An 11,928-nucleotide genomic window follows, 5' to 3' on the forward strand; every position below is an offset into this window, starting at 1 on the left:
ATGGGCCCATTTTAAATGACGATATTTCTTGTCTAATTTAGGTTCGCTTATTTTTCTATCCGATCATTTGGGTAACACTGGTCCACAAGTGAATAATGAAGTCGTTTAGCGAACCAATTGACGTTACAGATCTTTATCAATTAAGATGAAAACACGTGTATTATGTGAACATTACCTCTGACCCTTTAAATATTAAATATTACTTTAATGGATTCTGATCTCGTGACAACTCGTGAATTCGCTTATGCATGATAAAGGTGTTAGCATGGCTTCAACCTTACGCCTGGAGAGATAGGTAGCAGTCAGGATATGCTTCCAACACTTATACTTGAAATGAATAAAAGACATTAACATCTTAAATCATTTTACTCCATTATACATAAAAATCTGTGAAATTCAATTACATATACTTACATTTTAACCATAGTTTAACTATAAAAGGTAGGTGAAACAGGTCAATGTTTCCGTTGATAGCACGTGTCAACCTGATACCCAAGAATGAAATTGAATCACAGTTGCATAATCGAAATAAGTATTTATTTAACAAGGTGACACCATCGTATTAATGTCGGAATTTATTACATTTTACCAGTGAAATATTAGAGAAATTGTCGTCGTGATGAAACTTTGTTTCTTGACTGTAGCTATATGTTGTTATATCATCACGTGTAATGATATAATGTCTAGTATCAATTTGGACCAACTCATCAAACCCGTGCAGGATCGGGTACAGAATAGGTCTGCTGTGCACCGCTGCATGATCGTAAAAGGCGACTTAATCACCGCTGATCTGGGGTGGTTTCGTTCTTGTCTTCTATTTAGGGTACATTGAAGAAACCAAGAATATACCTGATGTACACCTCTGCCTGTGTATCATAAAAGACGACATATCTGGGGGCCCCTGCAGAATCGAGGTTTCCTGTCGTGTCTTCTTCTATGGGGGCATGGAAGATACCTTAAATTGCATCACTTGGGATCTTTATCGTTTCCTATCCCCAACCCACGGTCTTTCTTTCTTTTCTGTTTATTTTCTGTTTGAGACGGTGTCTCCCAAGGCACTTGTCCTCATATGACCCTTGCTGTTGCGAGGCTTTGACACCCCAAACAAACAAACCAAACCAACTCATCAAAATGGAATTGTTTATTGATTGCATTCAAATTCGCAAAATGATATAGTTTTTGTAAGCAAAGCGTACCAGACAAAAGCAGATAACGGTGGAATTGTTTTGAGAAGCCCGTTTAAAATGGCGCTTAGCCGTGTTGTCAAGCGTGACGTCATTATAATCTAGCGTCAAATAGCATGTTCTTATTAGCGCACTTTTTTTCGTCGTTTTAAATTAAAATGTAATAAATAGAAAATGTTATTATTTGCCAGTTCAATACCTTACATCTATGGCAGAATGTACTGATATTTGTATTCGAACTTCGCACTAGTGGAAAATATCGGTATTCTGTCATACCCGTGAGCTATATATGGTGTTCGTCTGCAAACCATTTAACATCCTCTAGGGACCTTTGGGCCGGTATCCCTTGGATTTTATGTAGGATGGGTTGTCAATTAATATACATGATTTATTTAATTGTTAATATCTAAAACATGAACAAAAAATGATTAAATAAAAGTTGTAAAATGTTCATTTCACAAGCTAAATTGGAGTTATCTCCCCTGCATTGTTTAATCGGATTGTTATGACAGAATGTATGTAATGTTTGTAAATAAGTTTGAAAGGACTTAAATAGGCCTAGCCTGATGTCCAATCCAATTGACATATATAAAGTCAATAAAATCTGTTGTAATAAAATCCTCTATTTTTTCATCACAGTTTAAATCAATACTTGAAAACTATTATATGAATAGGTTTATAATGTTGTTCCTTACATAAACCAAACATAGGCAAGACCAAACGTGAATATAAGGCTTGAATGTTGACACATTTTAACATGAACAAAAAGTCATCTGAAAAAATGCAAAAGAATCGCATACAATAAAAAAAAAATAGCAAAAACTGTATTTAGAAGTCACGAATGACTGTTAACAACTATATACAAATATTACTAAACTTCTAAAATAATAAAACTTCCGATCCAGCTTAGTTTGCAACATGTAGTTCTGAGACGACCTTCATTGTACGAACTAGATTACGATAAGCGGTATATCAGAACCTTGAATTATTATTATTATTAATATTAAAGAGCGAATTCTTTTGTGTAAATTTTATATAGAATAGAGATGCTTTAGAATTTTTAGAAAATAATTTTTACAAAAAGACATATCATAAAACACAAATCAAATATTAAACTCTGTTTTCTTTGATACATAATAGCTCTTGTAAGTCTTAGAAAGTATCATTTGGCAACCAATCCTCTCCTTAACAACATACTGGTCCCAAAACGGTGCCAAATCAGAGCAATATATGTCAAAAATTCTGCATAACCATATTCAAAATCACGACTTCCGAAAACATTTAACGAACAAGACCCACGTGACATACTATCCATATTCAACTTAATTTATTATTAATACTTGTTTAAAAGAAATAAAAGTGTCATTAAATGCAAATGAAATTCAAATACGAGTGAATGATCCATACCATGAAAACTAATTTGAAAAGAAGTTTGAACCTACGGCTTTTTTTTATCAATTGTGAATGATTAAGAATATAAATAAATAAAAATAAATGATACTTGATCTTGACATATTTTGAATAAAAATGCCTTATTCAAAAAATAATAATGAATTATCATGCTGCCATTTTACGATTATCCTAGTCTTCCGCTGTACAACAAGAATTACCCCCCTTGCAGGCTATGCATATAGTCGTGATTTTAACTATCATTTACCAATTGAATACAAGGTAAAGATATGTCGGATATACATTTAGTTTATTACTCGACAATGGTCTATTTCATATATGGTCACGCCGACTTTGACCTTTACACCATGTAATACGAACTTATTAGAGGTGAGATCAAACTCGAGTAATACGTTGTGTATTCCAATACGTTTCTATATATCCATTGTACAATTAGCTTATTACTCAACAATGGTCTATTTTATATATGGTCACGCCGACTTTAACCTTTACACCATGTAATACGAACTTATTAGAGGTGAGATCAAACTGAACTATTACGTTGAGTATTCCAATACGTTTCTATATATCCATTGTACAATTAGCTTATTACTCGACAATTGTCTATTTCATATATGGTCACGCCGACTTTGACTTTTACACCATGTTATACGAACTTATTAGAGGTGAGATCAAACTTGAGTAATACGTTGTGTATTCCAATACGTTTCTATATATCCATTGTACAATTAGCTTATTACTTGACAAGTGTCTATTGTATATATGGTCACGCCGACTTTTACCTTTACACCATGTAATACGAACTTATTAGAGGTGAGATCAAACTTAACTATTACATTGAGTATTCCTATGCTTTTCTATATATCCATTGTACAATTAGCTTATTACTCCACAATTGTCTATGTTATATATGGTCACGCCGACTTTGACCTTTACACCATGTAATACGAACTCATCTCTGCAGAGAACGAAAGTGAGAGTATCCCCTGGATATCGAGGATGCGATTCGTTATCAAATACAGATAAGAAAGTATATAACCAGGTTAACAGTGACAACTGGCGGCCTTAACTTCGGTATCTTTGAACACGAGCTTATAAAATGTATTTCCCTACTGACCATGATAATATTTTTATCAATATCTACTAAAATTGGAGGCGCTAGAGTGAATATATTGGTTGAACATTATCCATGAGTTTGAAGTGACTATATTATTGACGTTGGGCCCATGAAAAACGAGCACATCTTTGATTATCTCATACTTGTCCTTCTCTAACCTTGGTGGACTTTTTGTCAATAGTAATAGTGACCTTTGAACCCTGAAATACGAACTCATTCCAGGTATTACGTTTTATCAAAATCTGTTGATAACTGAAGCTAAAACTTTATGAATACCTTGATAAGGGAAGTAACTCTAAGCCAGGAACACTATTTTGGCAATCTCTACCCAGAATTGCCGTTCCTTATACTCAGTTTATGTAGTAAGGAACGGCAACTCTGGGTAGAAATTATGTTTTCAGTTGCTTCATCTCCTATATATAAGGGAGAATACTCAAAGTTAAAAAATACTGATGCAGTGGTTCGTTTTCAACTCAAGAAAATAGGATTTAAAAAACAAAAAATTGCATTACATGCATATAATAACAAGATAAATTATTATTAAGAAAAATATACACTGTATATAAATAAATATCATAATTATCATTTAAGAGGAAAAGTACCTATGACGACACAATGGAACATCATAAGAAAGGCATGTGTCTTTGTTAATACATTAGTAGCCTCTTGCGATAAATTCAGAGTGAAACAACAAGTTTCCAACGTCACTATTTCTGCTATGACAAGGCAAACAAAATATCATTGCCGAAGAGATAAGGAAAATCAGAAAAATGGGGAACCGGTTTTTACACACTTTGATTAAAATGTCCTATATAGCTACAGGGTATTATATATCATTATGTTTGTGTACTTGAATCTACCTATTCCATCTTTTCGTATTTCAGAGTTATCTGCTCTTGTGAGCAGGTATTGATTGTCATTAGTTTGTGTGAGAAAATTACGTCGTTTTCTCAAAAATGCATGACGTTACTCTCACAAACAGATGACGTAACAATCAATAGCTGCTCACAAGAGCAGATAACTCTGCAATACGAAAAGACGGAATACATAAATAAACACGGATGTGCAATTTTCACTACCTTGCACTCGAAAAATACTCCTTGGAACAAAAAGATACAGTTCATCATATCTCCGTCACCAACATTGGTGATGATGTCACCTATTGAGACGAGAAGAAGACTATATTAAATTTGCTGACAATAAAAGGGTTCTGCGAGTTAAAAGCAAAATAAACAGTCGAAATTCCCGAAAATATTTTAATTCCTTAACTTTTTATCGAATCGACTGCTTGACTTATCGTTCTATAGATAAAAAAAATGCACAGATTACCAAATGCTTTGTGGTAAATTAGATCTCCAAATTGTGTTGCATGGATTTCATTTTTGTTGCGAGACGTTTATTACATACGTAAAAGTACTTAGGGGGGGGGGGGGGGGGGGGTTATCGGTGACAATTGTTATATCCGAGAATGCAGGTCGTTCAGTCCTCAGTCGTTCTTCCTTCGTTTCTTCTTGCAGTGTATCAGGTCCAGGTTGGGAATGTTTGTGTACTCATTAGGAAGAACAGGGCATGACCTTTTACGAGCCCCTGTCTTCAGTCGATCTTTCAGTTTATTTATTGTCTCTTGTTGTGCTGGTGGTTCTGGTACCTTGGTGGGATAGGCCGGATTTATATTATCATGGCAATCCTCATCTAATTGACAGTTTCCCAATTTGAGATTTGGTACACCTGCTCTATTACTCACGCTTGTATTTTGCGTGTTTCTATCGCGCGAATGTTGGATCAGGAGTAGTTGCTCCTGGTTCAGGATCTGTGGCCGACTCTCGGGTACAGCGGTGATGCCGGTGTCGTGGTTTACAGGTACCAACTCTGAAACTTGCTCTCCTAGCCCATGCAGATAGCAATACGAGGAATCATCAGTGAGGGTGCTGGGTGACTGTTGGTTTGGTTTCGTACGGACTGCTCCATTGATGAAACTTTGCTGATTGCCGCCGTCATTCATTGCAATGGTCCACGTGGTCGTCTCAGCCGTTCCCTGAGTTAACGTACCATTTGTTTGTTGGTCAGTTGGAATGAGCAGTGTTAAACCTGTCGCATATGATGGAGCAGCTGCCCATTGTCCCGTAAGCTCTGGTTGATACTGTTGGACAACATCGCTTGTCGCCGGATTGATTAGAATGTCTGACAAAGTTTGACAGTTGCCGTCGACTGCTGTACGCGTCGACAGCCAGTCGGTTTCTCCCTGTAACGTCACTATGGCCGGCACAGTTTCTGTGTAGGAAGGAGTTGTCAATGGGGTGAAAATGTTCAGTGGAACCGTATTGTTGACAATATCAATTCCTAGTTCTTCTTTGAATTCTTCAGTATTCAATGTTTCAAAAACGGGTCGCATGCCTGTAATTATACAAACACTTAAAATAAATGCATTGGTTAAATTAAAAGATTATATAAAGCGATATTACTAGCCCAAAAATGTAATACAGTTCTTATTATATCGATAAATAAATAAATATAAATGAATAATCTTTATTTAACGTCGTGTATACTGTCAACAACAAAAATAAATAAGCTAATATTACGACGACGCTACAGCGTTTTTGTGGTAGAGAAAAGCCCAAGGGGGGCGAGGGGGGGGGGGGACCACCGTGACATCGGAGGGAAAACAACTATCAGACATCACTTTTTTTTCCGCCACCGCTGGGGATCGAACCGGAATTCTAGGGAGAGTGAGAGGTCTTAAGCTCACGCTTGATAGCACTCAGTAGTAATGCAAGTGTATAAAACATAAGCTATGAGATATAACTTTAACATTTTATCCAATACAGCAAGCTCACAGTGTGTTACTATCTCTTTATGCGCGTCCGCCGCTGAGATTCTTCTCTCAGGATAGCCTGCCAGCATTTTCAGTAGAAGGTTCATCAAAGTTTGACTGTACTTGTCCCGAGGAAATGTATTCATTACGTAATCAGCCACTTGGGATGGGTTGAAAATCATCTTTAATGGAAGAAACTGTCATTTAATACATTTCAATACACTTCAGAGATGACGGCAATGTATCAGTACAGGTTTGTGACATTTGTTTCACAAGTATAGCAAGAAACTAACGGTATTGTTAAGTGGTGCAGGCTCCAAACTAGGTATTCACTATTTATATTTTTCATTAAATGACTCCATGAGGTCTTGAGCATTTGACAGCCTTTGCACACCGATTCTCTGTAATGCGTGGGAACAACGTTTTGCCTAGAAACAGGGTTTACAGTTTTATATAGACATTACTTATGTCAGTTGAGCGCCTGGAGAAGTCACAGATTGTTCGTGTTTTATTTAATACAACTTCGATAGGTTTTATGTTCAAAATGCCAAATTTTTCAACATACCATAAAACTTGACATTAAACTTGTAATAATGGCACAACACAACACTACACGATACATAGGAATTAGTTTTGCTAAATCTTTTTTACAATATTGTTTTCCATCAGACGATTCTTTGTAAGGATGATATAATCGTGATTTTGGTTCAAGCAAGAATCTTTAATAACAGAGTAACCAAAAACATGTAGTAGAAAATAGGAGTCAATAACAGTAAACAAGATTCAATCATACATACCTCACGTAACATCTTATTTTCATCATTTGTGCTCAATGCTTGAGGGACAACGTCAACGTCATACACCAGGTAACAGATTGTGAGAGCGCACGCAAACACATCTGATTTACTGGACACTGGTGTATCCGAAAACATGCACAATAACCACATTTCTGGGGCCATGTAGGCAGCAGTCAATCTTCCGTCTTGGGCGACCTTATCCTGGGCTGTCTGAACTGACCCGAAGTCTATCAACTTGATTATTAGTCCCCTACTCGCTGTCTGTATACACACGTTGTCAGCTGTAAAGAAATATTACAATAAATACCTAATATATCGGACACAAGTGGACCATAGAGGGCCCGTCTAAGACTCTTAATGAGGAATTCTAGACACTTCCCTCTTCGCTATACTCTTATGACATGGACTACCACAGATGAGTCCAGAACAGGGAAATGAACCTGTGGTGCAATGAATATTTCCTTTATCACCTTTTGGCATAGCCGTCTTAACTTTTGTATTTCCATGCTTCAAAACGTTCGTTTATTTTGTACTTCTAACTACAGATTACTGATAAAAATAGCAATATTTCATATTTAATATAAAATTAAGATCGATCATTTTTGTGAATTTGTGATCATATGGACATATACAATTATATTAGTCCTCACTTTGTCTCGGATAACAGATCATTCTCATGTCTTCGTCAACACAAATTCACTCATTCACCCCTGAAGACACATTTGAAATCTTCCAATTCAAAAGTTTGAAAAGTTCATCATGAAATTTCAGGGGTGAATGAGTTAATAAAGTATATTGCTGTTAATAATTATAGCGATAAAGCAGTTTGATTATTAAATATGTTACAGTTTCCTTCGATACCTACCAAAGAACAAATCTCAGTAGTAACGTACGTTTTATGTCCCGATGAATTATATTGTGGTTGTCAAGGTGACTCAACACGTCTGTCAACTGTTCAGAGATTTCCCAAATATCAGCCTCCGTAACCGGTCTGTTTCTCTTCCAATGGCGAAGGGGTTCACCTGCATACCAACAAACACTGTATATAATACTCGAACAATCCTTATGGTTCGATAGTTGTGTCTTGCAAGGGTCTGAGAAAATATTACATCTAATTGAAATTAAAAGGCATATTGTTAAACCGTAATTGGATATCTAGAATCCTATAATGGAAATAAGAAGGTTAAACACAAAATTCACAATCTATTAAAACGCGATCATGTGTATCAATTAACAATATCCTTATTCATTGACAGTAAGAAAAAATGTCATCCGTTGTTGTCAACTAATTTTGTGCACATACACATCGCATTAATTATACATTTCGAAGTATGGTATTAAATTCTGGCAAACTGGTTATAGCAGCATGATTGCCATAGACTATATTTGATAATATGGCCAGAAAGGAAGGAAAGCGAGTTTCAAGTACTCGGTAAGAACAGGCAGGTTACATAGACATCTACGGCTTTTGACAGTGAAATTAGTTTAATATACATGATAGAACGTTTATTCATAAGAAATACTAAGGGTAATCATACCACAGAACTCCATCCGCAAGACGTTACGGCCATCCTCCACTGTTGTACCGTAAAAAGCTGGTATGCTTTTATGTCGTAAGGTTTTTAGAGTGTCTCTTTCTCTTTCCCGTGGCTTTCCATAGTACTGTTGAAATCATTAAGATGAATTACAGAATACTTTAAACTGTTTTGTATTAAAAAGATCATTATATTTATCGATTTATTATTTACTATTATTCAGCCTACCTTTTTGTGGACAACGCGTTGCTTTGTATTCACATCCTCACATAGAAAACACTCCGCTTCTGCTCCTTTCCCAAGGAAGCCCACTACTTGGAACTTGACGTTGACTAACTTTGGAGGATCTCTGTAAGAAAAAAATAAGTCATTCTAGTTGATTGTTTCCACTTAATAACGTCTCCTGTGGGACCCAGGTGGTAATGAAGAAGTCGTAAATCAATGCATGAATATGCAATCATCGTGTACTTGTTCATGGTATGGGTTGTTTGGCATATGTGATACCGCTAGCGGTGCATAAGCCATCTCCCATACACACCCATACCCGCCCAGCACGCATCATATCAGTCCGGCTCGCGCCGCATCAATTCAACTTCCGGTTCAATACTTTTAAGAAAAATCCCACCTCGAACTGGTAGTGTTCACACTGTATATCCATTGCTTTTTGGTTCATTTCATATTTCAATATTTCGATGCTAAAAGCGTATCAAACGACAATGGGATAGCTTCCTATAGTCAGAGTCATCGCATGCTTGATATCCGTATGATATCCAACTAGAATGGGAAAATCTGTCAGATTGGCCTCCCAGTAATATATTTTAAAACCTGCAAAAGAGGGTTGTTCACAATGTTTTACTATATAATACATACCGTGTATAGTGAGGTCTGTCCATCAGGTCTACCAGCTGCTGTTTGAAACCACTGTCTGTAGTCTGTATGTTGTAGGAGGCCTCTAAATCATGCCGCCTCGTGGGTGGCTCGCGTACATTGACTCCTAGTATGGTTTCAGACCCTTGAACGTGCTCGTGAAGAGATACTCCAAGGTGTTTGGAAAGCTGATCCCGTCTATGGCTACCCCGAATATCGCTAAACTTCCCAACAAGCATCTCCGTTAGACTGTGTTAAAACATGAAAATTAGTATCTTCTTGAAACATAATCTGTGCAAAAGGTATGACAGTGTAATATAAGATTTCGCAGAAATTCAAAAAAAACCTTGTTCCTCGTTGTAGAAACAGATACGAATTGTTTACAGGTGAAAAACGTGCGATGCTTCGAATTTCTTTAAACATGTAGGTATTGATGTAACATTGTTCTGACATTACTGTTGATATCGTAAACCCCATTTAAAGCCTTAGTCTGTTTGTGCAGTTATGTATAGTTCAATTCCACTTACGTTTTGTCTAAATCTCCTTGTTCTTGAGGAATATCACCCGTTCCTCCTTCTTTCTGCAACCCATTTTGTGCTTGCATGTCAAGGCCTTGGTTTAAAGGCAATTCACTATCAATACCCGCATAAGGCCTCCTTCTACTGTCCTCCCGTGACCTTGGTGTTTCGTCATCATCAATAGGCTTCCCTAACTGTGCTTTATAGCTGTTAGCAGTCAGACTATCGTCAGTAGGGTTGTCAGGTTTAACCATCTTCCTTTAGCTAAAAGAGAAGGAAATCAAGTGAACTCAAACGATAGCCACCGACAAATACCTACAGATAAGAGAGGTCAAGTCAACAAAAAGACTGGACCACAATTGTCTTCAATATAGAAATAAATTGCACTTTAATACTGGTAAATATTAAACAACCACAATATTTAAAGAAGACTGGTTACTGAAATATAGCTACAACATATAGAGATCAATCGTACTGGAACATTGGTTACTATTAAACAACTACAACATATAGAGATCAATCGTACTGGAACATTGGTTACTATTAAATAACTACAACATATAGAGATCAATTGTACTGGAACATTGGTTACTATTAAACAACTACAACATTAGAGATCAATCGTACAGGAACATTGGTTACTATTAAACAACTACAACATTAGAGTAACAAATAACATTTTAAACAAAGACTGCGTAACATCATCATGTAGCAATAATGTATTGGTGTCAAGCTCTAAAACCTCCAATAAGGGAGAAAGGGAGTGAAATGCGTCTGAAACTACTTTGCTCATTTCTTTCCCCTTTTACATAAAGAAAATACATTGATTCATTCATTTCAAACACAGGCTGTTTACTGATACATAACAACAAGTTAGCGTGATCAATTTTTCGCCAAGACCGGTTCCTGTTAAATACCTACAGCATTTAGCAATAAATTGAATTGTACTGGAAGACTGTTAAGGAAATACATGTATACCATGTAGCTGGTACAACTGTTCGCGTTGTGCTTTCGGAAGAGGACCACTTATGTTGTGTGTAAACTCGTCGTCAAATCATTGTTTGATTGTTTATTATGGAATACGCATAAAATAAATATATAACTATAGAATAATTCATATGCCTTATTGAGTGCTAAAATTCACGTCAATGGTATAAAACACAGCAAATGTTTTTAACCATTGCGGTTTTCCTTCATTATATTCAAAACTATTCGACTCGAAAATCTTATTTAAATCAACGATTTAAATCACCTTTTTCGTGTGAATGAAAGTATCTCTAATTAGAAAACAGAATGGGTCAAACACAGCGTGTGTCAAAGTATCTCCCTGTAAAACGCAGCGTGGTTCAAATTATCTCCCTGTGAAACACAGTGCGAGTCAAAGTATCTCCCTGTAAAACACAGCGTGTTTCAAAGGATCTCCCTGTAAAACGCAGCGTGGTTCAAATTATGTCCCTGTAAAACACAGTGCGAGTCGAAGTATCTCCCTGTAAAACGCAGCGTGTTTCAAAGTATATCCCTGTAAAACACAGTGCGAGTCAAAGTATCTCCCTGTAAAACGCAGCGTGTTTCAAAGTATATCCCTGTAAAACACAGCGTGTGTCAAAGTATCTCCCTGTAAAACGCAGCGTGTTTCAAAGTATCTCCCTGTAAAACGCAGCGTGTTTCAAAGTATCTCCCTGTAAAAC

General features: G+C 36.4%; 1 protein-coding gene across 1 annotated transcript in view; it reads right to left on the minus strand.

The window, feature by feature from the left end:
* Positions 1-4,697: 4,697 nt before the first annotated feature.
* Positions 4,698-11,928, minus strand: part of LOC110454032 (serine/threonine-protein kinase sck1-like) — a 22,065-nt gene continuing 14,834 nt past the window's right edge. The window contains exons 2-9 of the mRNA XM_021503352.1: positions 10,250-10,504; positions 9,726-9,971; positions 9,084-9,204; positions 8,859-8,982; positions 8,214-8,342; positions 7,321-7,601; positions 6,546-6,705; positions 4,698-6,105 (exon numbers count right to left, since the gene is read on the minus strand). Coding sequence (XP_021359027.1) covers positions 5,198-6,105; positions 6,546-6,705; positions 7,321-7,601; positions 8,214-8,342; positions 8,859-8,982; positions 9,084-9,204; positions 9,726-9,971; positions 10,250-10,494 — 2,214 coding nt within the window. The 5' untranslated portion in view covers positions 10,495-10,504 and the 3' untranslated portion in view covers positions 4,698-5,197. The remainder of the gene's footprint in view (positions 6,106-6,545; positions 6,706-7,320; positions 7,602-8,213; positions 8,343-8,858; positions 8,983-9,083; positions 9,205-9,725; positions 9,972-10,249; positions 10,505-11,928) is intronic.

Source organism: Mizuhopecten yessoensis, unplaced genomic scaffold (assembly GCF_002113885.1).
Source record: "Mizuhopecten yessoensis strain PY_sf001 unplaced genomic scaffold, ASM211388v2 scaffold7635, whole genome shotgun sequence".
In the NCBI taxonomy this organism is placed as follows: Eukaryota; Metazoa; Mollusca; class Bivalvia; order Pectinida; family Pectinidae; genus Mizuhopecten; species Mizuhopecten yessoensis.